Below are 17,863 nucleotides of genomic sequence, written 5' to 3' on the forward strand. Positions count from 1 at the left end.
ATAGACTGGCGACTTTTTCCAGGCCTGCAACCAGGAACCACCAATCCATACCTGCGACTTCAGCCTCGCACTCAAGAAAACCACCAACACCACTCGATACCCCTTTAGACACCACACACACACAGCATGGCGCACAGGAAACGTCACGCCGAGGATCCCCTCGACGAAATCGCAGGGATCGACTCACCCGCGTCGAAACGCTCACGAACCGTCGACTCCCTCATCTCCAACGGCTCGCTCGAAAACGGGCACGACACAGCGACGACGGACGACGCAACACCCACAAACGGCACGGCCGAGATACCGTCACAAGACGACGATGCCGAAAGCGACAGCGAAATAGAGGAAGACGCGCCGGTGCAAGTCCCAATCCGCCAATCGGCGCCGACGGACGGCTACGACGACCTCTACCTCGACACGATAGACCGCAACGTGCTCGACTTTGATTTCGAAAAGCTCTGTTCCGTCAGCTTGTCCAACATCAACGTCTACGCATGCCTCGTCTGCGGCCGCTACTACCAGGGCCGCGGCCCCAAATCGCACGCCTACTTCCACGCCCTCGACGAGAATCACCACGTCTTCATCAACATGCAGACGCAAAAGGTCTACGTCCTCCCGGAAGGGTACGAGGTCAAGTCAAAGTCCCTTGACGACATTAAGTTCGTCTCGGACCCGCGCTACACGAAACCCGAAGTCACCGCCCTCGACCGCACGCCGCTGCGCGCGTCCTTCACGCTCGCGGGGAGAGAATACGCCCCCGGCTTCGTGGGCATGAACAACCTGAAGGAGAACGACTACCTCAACGTCGTGGTTCAGGCTCTGGCGCACGTTGCTCCCCTGCGCAACTTCTGCCTCCTCGAGGACCTCTCCTCCCGCTCCGAGCTTGCCAAGCGCTTCGGCATCCTCGTCCGCAAGATCTGGAACCCGCGCGCCTTCAAGGCTCACGTCTCCCCCCACGAGCTACTCCAGGAGATTTCCCTGCTGTCGAATAAGCGCTTCACCCTGACAGCGCAATCCGACCCCGTCGAGTTTCTGTCGTGGTTTCTGAATAATCTGCACCTGGGCCTCGGCGGGTCCAAGACGAAACCCGGCAGCTCCGTCGTACAGCGCATCTTCCAGGGGAAGCTCAAAGTCGAGTCGCAGGCCATCACGGCGCGCGCCGACGCGGGCGACCGCCTGCGCTTCGAAGACGCCGCCGTATCAGTCACATCATCCCGCTTCATGTTCCTCACCCTCGACCTCCCCGCGGCCCCCCTCTTCCAAGACGAGCTCGAAAAGAATATCATCCCGCAAGTGCCCCTCACGACCATCCTCTCCAAATACGACGGCATCCACGCGCAAGAGCACCTCGCCCAGCGCAAGCGGTATCGCCTGCTGCATCCCCTACCCCCCTACCTCGTCCTCCACGTCAAGCGCTTCAGTCAGAACAAGTTCGTCTCGGAGCGCAACCCGACGATCGTCACATTCGACCCGCGCGGCCTCGACATGAGCCCCTACGTCGAGCCGAACCCGGGCGAGTGGCCCCCCGGGGAACCCATCTGGTACGACCTCGTCGCCAACGTCGTCCACGAGGCCGTGCGCGCCAAGGAGGATGTCGCGGACAGCGGGGAGGAGCGCAAGACGTGGAAGGTGCAGCTCAAGGACAAGGGGCGCGACGAGTGGGTATCGTGCCAGGATCTGTTTGTGGAAAAGGTGCAGAGCGAGCTGTTGTACCTGGGCGAGACGTATCTGCAGGTGTGGGAGAGGCGGAGGACGCCGAGGAAAGCGTAGATTGTACGATTAATGCCATACGGGATGCGGTAGTCCCATGTCACGCATGCATTCAGTTCACGTTTCGTGTCAGTGATGGTCCAGAGTGAGCTCATTTCGTAGTCATTTGGGACTATCCATACGGCCCATGCCTTTCAGACCGCGCATCCAGCAGCTCAACAAAAGCATACCGAAGCATGCGACACTCGCATCGCAGGTTAGTGTTACACCTCCCGAGAAAGATGATGAGATTTGGGGATCTTATCCATGACCTGCCGCCTGGTTCGCAAACCCATAAAACAAACGTGACCGCTAAACGTTTGACCGCTGACCCCCCCGTTTTCCATTTCCCTCCCAAAAAATCGATTCCCGTTTCCGAGGTCGAAAATTCCAAAAAAGAGGGGTTTCCCCCCCTTCATCAAAGGGGAGCACACAACCGTCTCCAATGTGTCCAAACCTGCTTCCTCATATTTTCCCCACATAGGTGTATTTTTTGTCGGGAGTTTTTCACAAAAACCCGAATGCTATGAAGATCCGTCGTAAGGGGGATAGTGGATCCAATAGTGTACAAATAAACATCAAAGATGGCTTTGAAGAGAGAAACAAAACAAAGATGCAACAAGGTTGGTGGCGTGGCGCTTTCCCGGCGAGGAGGGTCGTTGCTTTCGGGGGTAATGTGAACGCTCCACTCACGAAGCGGCGGGCTTCTGCTCTTCGGTGGTCTGTTTGTTGCCGCGCTTGTCGTGCTGCTTCTCGCGGCGGGACTCCTCGATGGCGGCTCGGTGCTGGATGCTCTCGTCGTGGGACTTGAACTCGAACTGCGTGTTGGGCGGACACTTGAGGTACGACTTCCACGTTTCACTGCAGGTGTTAGCTATGCCTCAAAAATTTGGGACCTAAGATGCTCACCGAATCCTCAGCACGCGTCCGCCGGTCGAGCGGGTCCAGATACTGATGATATCCTCGCCGTTGCGGACGCTCACCACACCGCCACAGACCTCCTCGCTGGCGTCGATAAAGGCCTCGCCGAGGAGCGCAAACACGGTATCCTCCCAGTACCGGTCGACGATGCCCTTCTTGAGACGGAGCACCCACTTGCCGCCGCTTCTGTTCTCGTCGTCCTCCCAGATTGGACGGATGCCCCGCTTGAAGAAGTGGTATTCCCAGCCCACGGACAGCTCAGAGGGCCGCTTGAGGTGGGGGTAGCCGACCCAGAACTCCTCCACCGAGTTGCAGTGGATCATTGGCGTCAGCGATTTGGCGTACTCCTGGTACGGCTGGCCCTTTGGCTGGGGCGGCCGACACCACGTCACCCACTCGTACTTGAGGGGGTGGACGCGCAGCTGCTCCGAGGACGTCCGGGTCGAGGCGGGCTGGGAGCCCAGGGCCTTCTTCTCGGGGATCGGAGCGATGGAGGGGACCTTGGCCGCGGGGTCGTGCTGCGATGCCGCCTTGGCGCCGCCGCCAATCTTGCCCATGGCGAGGTCGAACGGGTTGCCAGGGGACTTGGGCGTCTTGGCGGAGCCGAAGGAGGCGAAGGCGCCGGAGCCCAGGCCAAAGGCGTTGGCCGCGCCGGCGGTGGTGGGCGACGCCATGCCGCCCGCGCCGGGGGTCGTTACGTTGTTGAAGGGATTTGATTTGCCGCCGTGTGAGGACGTATCGCCGCCGAATCGTTTGGCAAAGGAGCCGTTTCGGTTGGCGTCACCGCCCGGCGCGGGACTACCATTTGTCGAGAGTGAAAGCTTGCCAGAGCTGTGCGTTCGTTAGTGTCATGACGTGCAGGGGGGCAGAGGGACGAAAGGCTCACTTTGTGCGGCGGGTCCATAGGTTGTTATCCATTAGGACTGCTTTCGACGGCTTCCGGGGGCGGGGTGAATTTGGCTTGGTCTCGTCAATCCCTCAAAACGTCAAGGGCGGCGGCACCTTGGTTTGTGGTGAATGGTCGCAGTTGTGGCGGCTGGGACAGGGCAAGATGGCGTTGGGATGCGATGAGGTCGGGGATGGCGGCGGCGGCGGGCGTTGCGGGCAGAGGCGGTCGACGAGGGCCTGCTGCAGGGGCGGGTTTGGAGACGGAGAGGCACAGAGAGGAGAGGAGTCGATGGCCGTTGGAGAGATGGAGAGATGGCGGCGTGCGAGAGCTTCGGCGGGGGTGACGTTGACCGGGGGGGTAGGGGAGGTTCTTTTCGTTTGGAGAGAGTGGCAAGGTAGCGTCGGTGTGGTATCTCGAGGGAGGTTTGTTTGTGTGTGGGTATTACAGACGTTGGTTGGGATTTTTTTTCTGCAGTGTTTGAGCGATGTTGTGAGGCGGGAGTGGGAAAGGCGAATGGATTATCGACTGATGGGGAACAATGAACAGCTTGAAGAGAAAAAAAATAATACGGAGTATGGACACTGATGCCCCATCCTCCTCGACCTTAGTCGTCACCTTGTTATCGATGGCGGATAGAGCGATAGCGCCTCGCTTAGCCCAAGTTAGCCTTACCCCTGATGGGTCCACTGGGAGGTCGTGGCCAATGGGGAGACCCAAAAGGACGCTGGAACGGCGCACCACAGTGAGGTGCAGTGAGGTCACAGCGAGGTGTCCTTGAGGCCTCGGGGCTGGAGACGCCCGTCGTCCGTACGCAGCATTGGGCGCGCATAGCTTTGGTAGGGCAGCGCCAGCACCCAACCTCTTATTTCACCACTTGCATTTCTCGGATTGGGCGGACATGCCTTTACTCGCATACTCCCGTCTACGATACCCAGCATCACTGACGGCACTTGGGATGGACGTCAAAAGCACAACGGTCGGATGGGGAAGTGCAGAACGTGCATGGCCTGAAACAATTGCCGGCTGACCCAGCCCAGGTGCCTAGCATTGGCCACAATGGAGTCATAGATGAAGTTGCAGTGACGGTCAGCGAGGAGCTCTGGCTTTGGCGGTTGACGTGCTATTTTCAGCGTCGTGCCGTCTAAGCGCCAGAGCCTCACAGCAACGACCTGACATGATGCAAGACAGCCTATAGACGAGACACCACAGATGCCCATCTGCAGACAACACCAAAGACAAGATGCCATAACATACGTAGTAGCCATCAATGGATCATCAAGACGCTGTCAGCAACTCAACATCAACGGCAACCACGTGGTGTGCCTGGGAGAGACGCAACGACGCCCTCTGGTTGGCCTACCCCGCCATTTACTCGGCCCACACCCCTGACGGCGCCCGGTGCACAGTGCATCCACGTCCCTCCAATTCCTGCCCGTCATCCAAAGAAAAGAAAGTGCAGATTCCCGTCGCGCCTGAGCCCTCGACGCGCTTACCTCACCCGTTGATCGGCATCCAACGTCAACCTCCTCCACCGCCTCTCCCCTTTGCATTTCGGCCATGCCTACCATCTAGCACTTCTCGTTGCGCCATGGAAAAGTTCCTGCGGGAATGGAGGCAGGATGCCCTGAACAAGGCCCAGTACGATTCCGCCATCTTCATCGGCGACAAGCTGCTAGCCCTGACCAGTACGTGACATGGCACTCATTAGCCCGCTCTGCCTGTCTAACGTGGACAGACGACGATAAGGACGCCTTCTGGCTGGCTCAAGTCCACTTTGCTACCGGCAACTACACACGAGCCCAAACCTTTCTCGCAAAACAGGACCTCGTCGCTCGCAACGTTTCCTGTCGGTACCTAGCGGCACACTGCCTCGTCAAGCAGTCGAGATTCGACGAGGCCCTGGCCATCCTCGGCGAGCGGAACCCGACGCACCTCATCAACAATGCGAGCAACAAGCGGAAGCAACAGAACACGGCGCCACTAGGTCGCGCAGTCGGCCATCCCAAGGGTGGCTCAAGAGACAGACATGCCCGCGACGAGGCGGCAGAAGAAGAAGCGACGAACCGGAAATACGAAGCCGCCATGTGCTACCTGCGAGGCATCTGCTACGCCAAGCAGAACGCCTTTGACCGGGCCAAGGAGTGCTACAAGGATGCCGTGCGGATCGACGTGCAGTGCTTCGAGGCCTTCCAGCAGCTCATGACCAACGCTCTGCTGTCTCCCGACGAGGAGTGGGCATTCCTCGAGTCCCTTGACTTTGACGCCATTAGCATTTCCGGGGATGTATCGTCGTCGCAAGAGGCTGCAGAGTTCACAAAGATGTTGTACACAACGCGGCTGTCAAAGTATAGGGAACCTTCGGCATTCACCGCGGCGTGCGACTCTCTGTCGACGCACTACCGTCTGGCGGACAACCCGGATCTCCTCCTCGCCAAGGCCGACCTCCTCTACACGCAGTGCCGGTATAGAGACGCCCTCGCTATCACCGAGTCCATTCTGCAGGACGACAAGTACAACTTTAGCGTCCACCCTCTGCATCTGGCATGTTTGTATCAGCTCAAGATGAAGAATGCGCTCTTCTTGGTGTCTCACGACCTGGCGGACAACCACCCCGAGGAGCCCTGCTCGTGGTTGGCCGTGGGCATATACTACTTTGCGATTGACAAGATTGCGGAAGCCCGTCGGTATTTCAGCAAGGCCAGCATGATGGATGCGCACTTTGGCCCGGCGTGGATCGGCTTCGCCCACACCTTCGCCGCCGAGGGCGAGCACGACCAGGCCATCTCTGCGTACTCCACAGCAGCGAGGCTGTTCATGGGGACGCATCTGCCGCAGGTCTTCTTGGGCATGCAGAACCACGCACTCAACAACATGACACTGGCCGAGGAGTTCCTCAAGACGGCCTACGGTCTGTGCAAGACGGACCCTCTTCTACTGAATGAGATGGGCGTCGTCAAATATCACCAGGACAAGCCGCAAGAGGCTGTCCAATTTTTCCGGGCGGCACTCAAGATCGCCGCCGACATTGACTCTGACCCGCAAGCGTGGCTGGCGCCGAGGACGAACCTGGCACACGCGTACCGTCGCCTGCGGCTCTGGAAGGACGCACACATGGAGTTCGACGAGGTCCTGCGACAGGGCGGCAAAGACGCGACGATATTCTGCGCGAAAGCGCTCATTTATCTCGAAGAGGGACGCCCAGAAAAGGCCGTCGTGCCATTGCATGAGGCGCTCGCGATTAATCCACAAGACAGCATAGCTACTGAACTATTAAACAAGGCCCTGGAAGAGACGTCCACGATTGACGTTGCCGAGGGCGACGAGCTGGAGGCGTTTGAGCAGGAGCTCGAGATGGGCAAGGCGGCCGCCAGGGAGCGCATATCCAACAAGCTCCCGAAGCTGCGGCGGGATGCCAAAGGCAAGGCCAAGGTCGGCCGGCCGAGGGTGCTCATGGACGAGGACGAAAAAGGCGAAAGCATGATGGAGATGACTGATGATGATTAGCCCGGCGCGGCAGTACTGTTATCTGGCGTGGGGTCCACCAGTATAGATATCGGTTAATGACAACAAACCTATGAATACCAAACCGTAAATCTCGATCAGTCTCTGCTTTTGGTGGTGAGTTCAGCTAAGCAATGTGGCTTTGGGAGTCATGCCACTGTGGGTTTAGTCTGGCGCCGTGACGAATGCGATTGTTCCTATTCGTCGGGGATGCCTCGCATTCGCTCGCTAGCGTGGGATTCCGCGGCGGGACGATACCCCGGCGCGCTGACAGAGTCGGGGGGATTGCTGTCGTTCGTTGCCGACCGGGTCCCGCTAGATCGGGACATGCAGCCGCATGTAGGCTGGTGGCTCGCGCAAGTTGTGATATAAGACGCCGGCTTGCTGTCTAGGAAGAAGGACGCAGCTATTGACCATCACTGATCAGTCTGCATCTCCTGACTGTGTTGCGCATCGGCAAAGCCCTCCCTAGGAATCTAAACTGTCCATCAGCCAGCTGTCAGCTCCCGCAAAACATCGTCTTCTCAAAGAAGCGAAAAAAGGGAAACCATGTCTCGCTACTTCCCCCACACGGCCTACGCAGAAGACCAGCCCCTCGCCGGCACGATCCTCACAGTCCACGTTCTCATGCGTGGCTACACAACCGGCACGGTAGTGGGTCTCGGCGTCGCGGCCGCGAGTGGAGCCGCTCGCCGACTCCGCGGCACAAAGCCCGTGCCAGCCACCGCCGTCGCCGGTACCCCGTTCTCCACATCGGCAACGACAGCACTCCGAAGCGCAGGCGGACTACGCACCCTCCTTCGTAAATCAGGCACCGCCAGCGCTGTCGGCCTAGGCCTCACCGGCGTCGCCACGGTGGCGAGGATGTACGGCCGCGAGGACATTGAGTGGCGCGATCGCGCATGGAGGCTGATGGAGAGCCGGAGCCAGCTGGAGGTGGACGACTGGACGTACGGTGGTGCGGCTGCGGGCGTTGCGGCGCTTGGTATCGCGAGGGCGGCTGGTATGAAGGGGAGTGCGCTCGGTGTGAGGGTCGTTGCTGGCGCTGCTGGGTTGGGGAGCCTTGCGGGCACGGTTGGGTATATGATTTGGAGGTACGGTGTGCATGGAGGGAAGTATCCCGATTATGTCGATCCCGAGGTTGCGTTGTCGAGGGTGTGAGTTTGTCGTAGTTTGAACCTTGGTTGCTGTGAGGCCTGTACATTAGATAGATCAATACCCCAAATGGATTTGCTTACCTGGACTACGCCGCAACGTCTTGGCAATGTGTGCTAGTGTTGTAAAGCGGCCGCCTGACTTTGTGACATGGCGGATAACTTCGATTGGTTCGCTGCTGACAAGCGTGTTTTTTGTGCTGGTGGACTCCGCCTTGGTATAGTCTGGAGGAAGCTGGTGCCTAGTTAGTGATGAGGGGCTCGGTGGCGATCCCCAGTGTGTGACAGACGACCCCTTAACTAGCAGCTCGTAAGCTCCTTGACAATTCTAACAAGTGTCAGCGAGTGTCTTCAACCAAGTGACTGAGCCTCACCGGCTAGAAATCTCGAGCCTGTGACATGATGGCTGAAAGGTCAGGATGGCTCAAACGCCGCTGGATATCAAGACTGACGAATCCAGCTCAACTCCCTCGCAGACTGTGTCAAGCACCGCGCAGTCTAACGACATTTCAGACTGCGAAATCTGCCACCAAATCTGGAGCCGTCTCACGACGTCTCCTGGCGGCAAATACCACGATACTGTCAACCTAGGCTCCTTTGAAGAAGCCCTCTCTTCGAAATGCAGCAGACATGTACCCATTGTCAAGATGTTCCACGAGCTTTGCAGTAAATCAAGGCAACTTAAAAGCCTCGACTCTGCCGATGTGGGCATCAGATTCCCTCGAACAGGTGCGCTCCAGCTCACAGAAAACATCAAGACCGGCGGCCGATACGCCGACCTCTTGCTTGTGAAAAGGGACTCTATTTCGAGCCACCCGGGTATCGCTCGCATCCTAGACCCAGAATGGATCGATGCCAGCGTCGTGACATCCTGGAAGCAGCAATGCGCGTCCTCCCACGGCCCCAAATGCGCCAACCCCGTCAAGATCTGGCCGATTCGCCCAGCCTGGGTGGTAGACACCGAGAAGCGATGCATCGTCCCGGGAGACGGTTGCGAATCGTACGCCACGCTAAGCTACCGCTGGGGCAAGACGCCCGGATTGCACATCCTCAGCGATACAATCTCGAAGCTCCAAACGCCTGGCGCCATTGACGACCCTGTTATCGCTTCCCAGCTCGCACCTATGGTACTTCACGCCGTGCACCTCACCTCCATCATTGGGGAGCGTTACCTCTGGGTCGACACCCTCTGCATCAACCATGCCCGGGCAGAAGAGAGCAATCAGCAGCTCCAGCTTATGGCCGCCATCTTCGCAAACGCCTCACTCACCATCGTCGCACTCGATGGTGATGCCGAGGACGGCTTTCCCGGTCTGCGGGGCGTATCATGCCCCAAACCCCAAAAGGACGAAGACGAAGATTGGAGCCCAATGCCCTTTGGCGACGAGCAGTTCATCCGCGATAAGAACAACATTTTCAGCCTTAGTCACTGGGGGGCCTATCATAAGCGCGCGTGGACATACCAAGAGTTCAAGATGTCCCCACGACGCCTCATCGTCAGTAATCATTCTCTGCACTGGATGTGCCAGTGCAGCGTATGGGAGGAGCAACTTCACCTTGGCGTTGAGGCTGGCAAGTACATTGATCCCCGCTTAGGCGAGATCATGCGCGGGATGCCAAATCTCGACTCCTTGGCCAACATCATTGCAGACTACAACCCGAGAGCTCTGACATACGACGAAGATGCCCTGCCCAGCATCAGCGGTCTCTTAAATGTCATCAGTCGGTGCTTCTCGGGCGGCTTCCTCTATGGCATCCCGGAGATGTACTTTGAAGCGGCACTCGGTTGGACGCCGTACTGGAGCCACACCGATCTCCGACGACGGACTGTCTCTGATCGCCCTACTGCGAGCCAACTCGGTCCATGCGGTCTTCCGTCTTGGTCGTGGGTGGGTTGGGAAGGTCTCGTCTCCGTCGGGCGCAATGAAGCCGGTCCAGCGAATCCTCTGGCTTACTCGATCAGAGAGACAATCCCCATAACCACGTGGTACGCCTGCGCCACGCCGACATCAGCGCAGAGAAGAAAAATCAGACCCTCCTGGTTCGAGAATCGCCAGGCGTACAAGGACTGTACTCGGCACTTGCCTCCAGGGTGGACTCAACAAGGGATTCCTAGTCCAAGACACGGCGAGCAAGGGGACGTACTGCTTCACCCCGATGGGTGCGACGAGTATACCTTTAGACACAGTAGTATGTCTGACCATGACGACGAGCACCCGTGGTACTGGCCTTTCCCCGTGCCGGACATTCAGAAATCGACGCAGCCGTTCATGCCGGAACAGACGCTGTACATTAGCTGCGATACCCGCCGCGCCCGCGTGTCTGCTTTTCAGACAGACGAACACAATGACGTCTCGCTCTATAGTGAGGAGAAAAAGATTGGGTGGTTGCGATTGCACAATAAAGGTCAACTCGAAATCTTCCCTCACCTGGATGTCGGATGGGCTGCTGCGAAGGAGGTCGAGTTGGTTGCCATCTCCCGCGTGCGAAACTACAAAAAGACCTTTGATGAGACGATCAAACGCTACGCGCACCCGTTCACGGCCTCAGAGGGGTATAGCGTGCTGTGGGTGGAGTGGGTTGACGGGGTCGCGTACCGCCTCGCGAGTGGTCATGTCGACAAGACTGCGTGGGAGGGGCTGCCTCTAAAGGATGTGTCTTTGATTCTGGGGTGAGCTGTACTCTATCTGGTATCCTATATCGCTCTAGATCCAATGTCTTCTGTACATGTCATCTTACAGCTTCTCCTTACCGGCGAGCAGCTCCTCAATCTTGGCGAACTGGTAATAAAAGTCCAGACTCTGAGGGTTGAGGAGCGTGCCACTTGGCTTAATGGTCCGACCCGAGACAATCTGCTTCACCGGGAGCTCGACCTTTTTGAGGTTGACCGTCGTCTGTTTTGTTAGCGTGGTTCGTAGATAGGGAACCGCTGGGCTTACTGGTATCTCCGGCGTCTGAAAGATGTACTTGGGCACATGTCTCTTTGTCAACTCTCTCTGAATCTTGTCCTTGACCTCGGCCACCAGCTGGCGGTCAAACTTCTCGCCCTCGCGCATCATCAGGAAGAGCATCACGCTCTCGTCGTTGTCAGTGGGACGCCTCTGCCCGACACATAGGCTGTCGACCACCTTGTTCGAAAAGTTCCGCTCAATCACTGCGTAGATCTCGGCACTGCCAAAGCGAACACCGCTAGGGTTCAGCACACCGTCAGCACGTCCGAGGAAGGAAATGTTGCCCGTCTTTGGGTGGATGGAGCAGAAGTCGCCGTGTGCCCAGACGTTATCGAAGCGAGCAAAGTATGCCGAGTGATACTTGGAGCCTGGGGCGGCAGAGGCAAAATTCGGCGAGCTTGGTGACAACTTTGGGGGTGCTGAATCGCCCCAGAGGAAGCACGGGATGTTGGGGAAGGCAGCGGTGGCAACGAGTTCACCAGGTGTTCCGTTTGGCACGGCCTCGCCAGGCCCGTCGGGCAACTGGGCTTCGTAGATGGCGATGGGGACGCCGAGGGATGGCCCTTGGGTGCCGCCCACGTATACGGGGTCCAAGGGGTTCTCCATGCCGAAGCAGCCGGCCTGTAAGTGTCAGTAAAGAAGTCTGGCATGTGTGGGTGACTTACAATGTCGGTGCCACCAGAAATGTTGGCAAGATGGACATGTTTCGGGAATCCTGCGTCGTAGAACCATTCGAACAGCTGGTCAGAGAGGACCATGCCTGTGCTGGTGACAATCTTCAGCGAGCTAAGATCCGTCACCTCCCGCGGGCTGATCTTATTCTTGGCGACCTCAAACATCCACCTCGGGCTGATACCCAGTTTTGTCACCCGCTGCTCGCCGAGGATGCGGATGAATGACTTGAGGTCGGGGACGAAAGGCGAGCCATCGTACATGACGACACGGGCTCCCGATAACAGAGCGGCCACGTTGGCGAGGTACATGATCCAGCCGGTTGTGGTGTACTGCAGAGTGACGGACTCGGGTGACATTGACTCGTGCAGGCGGCCTTCTTTGAAGCTGTTAAGCATGACGCCGCCGACGGTGTGCACGATAGCCTTGGGGATACCCGTGGTGCCAGACGAGTAGTAGATGAGGAACGGTGCGTGGAAGGGGATACGCGTGAATGACGGTGCTGCTGAGGTGGAGGAGCTAAGGAACTTGGACCACGTCTCGGTCTTGGGGATCGAGGACACATCGTAGGGCTTGGAGAAGCGTGGGATCGATACGAGACCAGAAAAGGAAGGGCACGAGCCCATGCCGGAGACGACCTCGGCCATCTTGTCTCGAAGGTCGGCTGTCTTGCCGTTGTACACCGTGGCGTCGTCAAAGAAGATGAACTGGCGTGTGTGAGTGCAGTTCTAGGAGGTGGGGAGTGACATACCTTGGGATCGACCTGCGTGGTCCTCTGCAGGATGCCCTTGACGCCCATATCCGTGGACGAACTGCTAAAGATGCCGCCCAACCATGTCGTCGCCACAAACACCAGCAGCGTCTCGATAGAGTTGGCACCGACGAGAACGACGCGGTCTCCCTCCTTGACGCCTCTTGCTTTCAGGGCTGCTGTCAGACGACCTGCATCACGACGGAGCTCGCCCCAGGTGAGGTTGCGTACATCACCGCGGTTACCTTCTCGAATCTCGGTGACGGCAACTTTGTCGTCTTCCTTACCCTCGGTGCCGTGGTGGTCGGCCGCATCAGACGAACCTCGCGTGAAGAGGAGGTTCTCGGCCCAATTCAGACGCACACCAGGGAACCACTTGGGGATGGCGTCTATCGTGAGCGATTCATCCACAACAGAGGTTGGACGCCCTTCGTGGATCAAATTGGCGTAGTCAAAGAGATGGCCATAGAACGTGGCGCGGTTGGCTACTGTCCAGTTGTGGAGGTCGTTAAAGGTCTGGAGTCGTGTAAGCGGACGGACTAACATTTGGGGGGGAATCGGGGCATACTGACCTTGAGCTGGAGGTTAAACTTGGAATTGACCGATTGTAGATATTGGTACATTTGTGTGCTCTTGGGATCCGGGTGCTCCCAGAGCTTGCGGGGGATCTCGTGGGCGTCCATGATGTTTGTTCCCTTTCTTGTTGAATTAAAGGTGTGATGTTGGGACAAGAGCTGTCATTCGGAGTTGGGTGGATGAGATGAGGGAAGGGACGACCAGGGAAGACGGGTCCGTGGGGAGGTTGGGGTATATCGGGGAGTTTGGCGCGCTTCCCCAACGCCCAGGGTGGACTTGCCTCGGGTTGTGGACTTACGGGGAATGCGGGGTTGGCGGCCCGAGCTAACATGCCGAGAGGGGCCGATCCGGCCCGCTTGGCGTGACCGCGACGGGATGCCGATCAACGACCTTGCATTCTACAAAAGGTTGAGTCAGCTACAGTAATCGCGGAGAGGAAGACCACGACACGAGCAGTGCTAATCCAGGGGATCTTCAGCGCAAATAATAGGCTCCAATACTTTCTTGGATGTTTCGCAGCAGACACTTGTCCGAGAGACCCCACTACCTACCTTGGGCGATTGAGCAACAAAGGCGTTAGCACGATGAAAAGGAATAGGGAGTAGCTTCTTCCAGTCAATAAAACAGTAGCTTGATGTACTGGGTATCAAGCTCAGTTGAGGTTTGACGATAGCCGCTTTGCATGTGCAGAGCATGCTTGACGCGATTCCATTCCACCTGGTGAAGGGGTAGCGCTCAAGGCGAACATCGGTAGGACAGTTACTTTCATGTGGCACCTTCTTTTTTTCAGATTTATATTATTCAGCAACTCGTCGATATTATACTCTTACAAGTTCTGCATGATCCTCCATGCCCATTCCTTTGCTTCTTGGGCATTATACTTGGTCTGTCCGTCGCCGTTGTACACAAGCCACCTTATTGGTACCGACATCTCAATATCTTCATGTGAGAGATTTGAGATAGTCTTTCCAAGCTCAGTCGTCCATCGGTGACAGTTGAAGTACGTGTCGACCATCGCTTGCCATCGTGCTGGTTTCAAGAATCTGGTGTCTACAAGGTTGTCGAATATGATGCGACTGAGCTTCAAAGCTGCTCATTCTCGGCTTGACGACGAGACGAGGCCATCGTTGCGTCATGTTCCTCCAGTGCCTCGGCCAGCTTTTCCTTTTCCGCAATTTCCTTGTATGCTTGAAAAGCCTCAACTCTGGCCTTCTCGTTGTGGCTTCGGACAAACTCACCCAGAGTTGCCACCTGACCATCCGCGACACTCTGGGACCAGGCCTTGAGAGCGTTCCAAGACTCTGGGTAGGAAATGATGTCGCCGTAGTCGTCTTTCATGTCGTTCTTCACAATGACCAGGAAGGCTGCCTCGTCGTGGTCAATCCAGCAAAGACGAAGTCTCGCATCGAGCATCTTGTTGGCCTTGGCCATCTGTCCTGCGTTGCGGTAGATGTATTTGGCCGCGTCGGGACTGAACCGATCGGGAACTCGGACTTCGAAAGGGTATCCATCCTTGTCGAGGAGTATCTTGTCGCCTCCGCAATCTTCCCAGTACTCCTTGAGGTCCTTTCTTGCCGCCAAGACCATTGACTCGAACTTGCTGGGTGGCAAGTTCACGACGGGGGCACTAGGCGCGGGCGTGGGCGTGGGCGTGGGCGTTCCAGGGTTTGCTGCTCCCGGTTGGAGCGGAGAGAGCATGTTGGGTGCATTGGCAGGAACCGCTGGATTCTCGTGTCCGTCATTCTGGGGCTCGATGTCCTCCACCTGGGCGTCCTTCTTGGAAGACTCTGCTGCTCCGACTGCGGGAGAGGCCGCCGACACTTTCTTCTTGGGAATTCTGTGCTTGTTGTGCTCGTAGTAGATGGGGTGATTGGCCTTGAGGTAGTTGGAGTAGCCCACGTCAAGTTCCTCGATGAAATTCTGGGGCGGCGTGAGTCCCAGCGTGTGAATAGGCTTCTTCAATTGAATATCTGGACTAATTAGTTATCTGGAGCGGCAGACGGTTCGTGTAACTCACTGGTCTTCTTGTAGAACTCTCGCATAGCCCAGTACTTGATCGCGCTTGTGCCCATCCAGATCCAACCATTGCTCTGGAACCATGGGTACAGCTGGCGTACCATCTCCGGCCAGGCTGCTTTGAGGTTCATGCCCTCAAGCATGAAGTTCTGACCACCGGTGATCAGGATGAGCAGTTGGTTGCAAGCGTCCGTCTCGCTCTCGTCAGCCAAGTTCCGGTCACCAATGGATGGAATCCAGTCCACAGCGCGATTAGGGTTTGGGGCGCCGACTGCGCGGAACAGCGGCGCGGGGTTGTCGCCATTGTTGCCCGGAATGGACGCCATTTTTATCGTGAAAATCGATAAAAAAGCAGCCTTTTCGGTTTTGATGTGATGAGAGAAGAGTGGGAACGTGGGAGAGAGGAAAGGAAATGGGTGAATGTGAGATAGACGCGGTGCCCGTTTCGATATGGGCCCACAAATTTGGCGGTGTCTTTTGGATTCTCAAACCCTATGTGATGACTTGGTTGACACTCTACTGTTGGGGCGGTGACCTCTTAGACGCGCTTTAAATGAGTGAATAAACAGAATTCTCGTTGAATCGACGGGGCAGTTGACGACACTTGAGGTTGCTGTGGGTAGCAGTACCAGACAACGTCACGCCGGTTACATTCTTCACGAGCAAGGCAAATGTTGCATGAGATACTTTTCACAACGAGTCATCTTCACGCGGTTATGGTAGAATGTGTCAAGCGATTAGTTCATTGACCGAATGGAGCTACTCTGTGTCGCTCCTCCCTTGATGCCCCCGAATGATGTAGCTCAATCCTCCTCGCGCTTGGTGCTGGCGCCGGGCTTCTCGGAGACAACGGATCCCTTGGCGATGATGCCAGGCTTCTTGGTATTCTCGAGGGTGTTGATACCGACTGCCTCGATGTCCAGCTCCTCGACGACGGTGATCTTGAAACGCTTATTGGTTTTTTTTTTTTTTTTTGGAACCCTGGGCCTGCCAATTCTTGTGGAAATAATTCAATGCTTTCTTGCCGTTGTTCGCCTGGACGTAGATTTTCTTGTCGGCGTCGACCACGACTTCTTCATCTGAATCGAAGCGACCGACTATCTCTTGCAAGTCCTCAATGTCTACAAAGTACAAATTAGAACTGCTGTTATCTTGGATGCTTGAAATTGGCTTCGCCATCACATGACCGCACCAGATACTGAAGAAAGGTGGACTAAGAGCCGTGCAATGACCTTGGTTCTATTCGTCAGATTCAAGTTAACTGCGAGTCCATATCCAACCTGCCTTAGGCACCCATAGGCACCCTCGTTCGTTTGTCTGGGTCATTTCCACTGTTCGTGGTACGGACGGGATTTGCACGACATCAGAGCCGTTGGGCTCTCTGGTATGCTTGTGATGTTGGAGGGGAATAGAGGACTGTTGCTCTTCCCATTTCGGATTGCCATATAATAGCAGGATTCTTGGTACCAAATTTGAGTCTCTAGTTCCATAGAAACCCCTGGGCTGTTCTAGCAATGGATACGGTAACGATCCGGTGTCGTCGGATTTGTCTGTAAGTTCCGGTTCAGACCCCCGTTGAAGTCCGTGAGGCGCCGGATGTCTGTCCAGTCGGATTTGTTCCTGAGATGCCTCTTTCGGCATGTGGGGCGGTGCTAATCAATGCTCCCGTCCTCCAGCGGCAGGTTCTCCACTTCAGCGACAGGAGGAATTCTCTAGCGAAAGCGCGTATGCTTCCTCCAACTACGGTATGCCACGCATGGCTGGGTTGCCAACAACGATGTGACCACCATTGTTTGCTTCTAGGTGTTGTCAAGAAACCTCGTCGGGAGCATTTCGACAGCACATTCTTGCAGGAAATGGTCAAAGAGGACTGGGTCTCCCTCGGGTATCAAAGACCGTCTCGTCGGATACAGTCACCTCGGCAGGCTGCGTCTCGACGAACCACTGAGAATGATTTGGCTGTTTGCATACCGCGCGGTGTCGTCTGCTCGTCGACCTGCGAGATCCGTCTCGGCCATCCTGCAATTGAGGGGATGGCGTTGATGTGTCGTCTGCTCGTTGAACTGCTCGATTTCTACCCCGGCCGTCCTCGAACAATTAGGGAGTCAGCGTGGGTGATGCCGTCTCCGTAGACTTGCTACCATCCAGGTCTTAAGCCCAAGGTCTCTTTGGATTGCTGAGAAGTCGACGTTGCCGTAGTATCTGCGTCAGTCATCTTGACCTCCTCAAAGGACTGGAGAGTCAGCACTGGCGATGTGACGGAAAGGTTCCAGATGGCTGGCACAAACTCCCCCTTGAGACCACTGTGGCCATGGAGAGTATCATACCCGGGATTATGACTGGATGCCTTGACGCTCGCAACCTGACTCCTAGCCGCGATAGTAGCTCTGATGCTAACCTGCCATGATAACAGCGAATCGTAACCTCTCATCCTGAATGGTGATCCCAACCGCCAATCCTGACCTCTGATCATGTTTACTGAACCTTTCCGCTGGTCGTTGCGTCCGAACCTAACCTCCGAACCCGACCTCTGAGCCTAACCTCTGATCCTAACCAATTCCACATACCATACATCTAATCCTATCACTGACCCTAACCAGCATCATATGCCTCCATCTTCGTCTCAATCCATCTCAGCACATCTACCACGTAGCACTAGCCGTAGACCTTGTGCCGTGGGTGC

General features: G+C 56.6%; 8 protein-coding genes across 8 annotated transcripts; 3 read left to right on the forward strand and 5 right to left on the reverse strand.

Moving 5' to 3' along the window:
- Positions 1–126: 126 nt before the first annotated feature.
- Positions 127–1,770, forward strand: CCOS01_00615 (ubiquitin carboxyl-terminal hydrolase; the record flags this gene model as incomplete). Its single annotated transcript, XM_060448812.1, has 1 exon — positions 127–1,770. The coding sequence occupies one exon, from the start codon at positions 127–129 to the stop codon at positions 1,768–1,770; it is 1,644 nt and encodes a 547-aa protein (XP_060320250.1).
- Positions 1,771–2,438: 668 nt separating this feature from the next.
- Positions 2,439–3,588, reverse strand: CCOS01_00616 (eukaryotic initiation factor 4E; the record flags this gene model as incomplete). Its single annotated transcript, XM_060448813.1, has 3 exons — positions 2,439–2,610; positions 2,659–3,501; positions 3,557–3,588. The coding sequence occupies 3 exons, from the start codon at positions 3,586–3,588 to the stop codon at positions 2,439–2,441; spliced, it is 1,047 nt and encodes a 348-aa protein (XP_060320251.1).
- A 623-nt stretch (positions 3,589–4,211) lies between these two features.
- CCOS01_00617 (uncharacterized protein) lies at positions 4,212–4,388 on the reverse strand (the record flags this gene model as incomplete). Its single annotated transcript, XM_060448814.1, has 1 exon — positions 4,212–4,388. The coding sequence occupies one exon, from the start codon at positions 4,386–4,388 to the stop codon at positions 4,212–4,214; it is 177 nt and encodes a 58-aa protein (XP_060320252.1).
- A 759-nt stretch (positions 4,389–5,147) lies between these two features.
- On the forward strand, positions 5,148–7,063 carry CCOS01_00618 (tetratricopeptide; the record flags this gene model as incomplete). Its single annotated transcript, XM_060448815.1, has 2 exons — positions 5,148–5,244; positions 5,295–7,063. The coding sequence occupies 2 exons, from the start codon at positions 5,148–5,150 to the stop codon at positions 7,061–7,063; spliced, it is 1,866 nt and encodes a 621-aa protein (XP_060320253.1).
- A 546-nt stretch (positions 7,064–7,609) lies between these two features.
- Positions 7,610–10,889, forward strand: CCOS01_00619 (uncharacterized protein; the record flags this gene model as incomplete). The annotated part of the gene is made up of 2 exons (XM_060448816.1): positions 7,610–8,217; positions 8,633–10,889. The coding sequence occupies 2 exons, from the start codon at positions 7,610–7,612 to the stop codon at positions 10,887–10,889; spliced, it is 2,865 nt and encodes a 954-aa protein (XP_060320254.1).
- A 60-nt stretch (positions 10,890–10,949) lies between these two features.
- Positions 10,950–13,271, reverse strand: CCOS01_00620 (acetoacetate-CoA ligase; the record flags this gene model as incomplete). Its single annotated transcript, XM_060448817.1, has 4 exons — positions 10,950–11,786; positions 11,831–12,544; positions 12,589–13,104; positions 13,161–13,271. 4 exons carry the CDS (start codon positions 13,269–13,271, stop codon positions 10,950–10,952), a joined length of 2,178 nt encoding a protein of 725 aa, XP_060320255.1.
- A 976-nt stretch (positions 13,272–14,247) lies between these two features.
- Positions 14,248–15,506, reverse strand: CCOS01_00621 (uncharacterized protein; the record flags this gene model as incomplete). The annotated part of the gene is made up of 2 exons (XM_060448818.1): positions 14,248–15,134; positions 15,182–15,506. 2 exons carry the CDS (start codon positions 15,504–15,506, stop codon positions 14,248–14,250), a joined length of 1,212 nt encoding a protein of 403 aa, XP_060320256.1.
- A 477-nt stretch (positions 15,507–15,983) lies between these two features.
- Positions 15,984–17,611, reverse strand: CCOS01_00622 (uncharacterized protein; the record flags this gene model as incomplete). The annotated part of the gene is made up of 4 exons (XM_060448819.1): positions 15,984–16,087; positions 16,161–16,301; positions 17,123–17,268; positions 17,322–17,611. The coding sequence occupies 4 exons, from the start codon at positions 17,609–17,611 to the stop codon at positions 15,984–15,986; spliced, it is 681 nt and encodes a 226-aa protein (XP_060320257.1).
- Positions 17,612–17,863: the final 252 nt, after the last annotated feature.

Source organism: Colletotrichum costaricense, assembly GCF_030867565.1.
Source record: "Colletotrichum costaricense strain IMI 309622 chromosome Unknown Scaffold_1.1, whole genome shotgun sequence".
Lineage (NCBI taxonomy): Eukaryota > Fungi > Ascomycota > Sordariomycetes > Glomerellales > Glomerellaceae > Colletotrichum > Colletotrichum costaricense.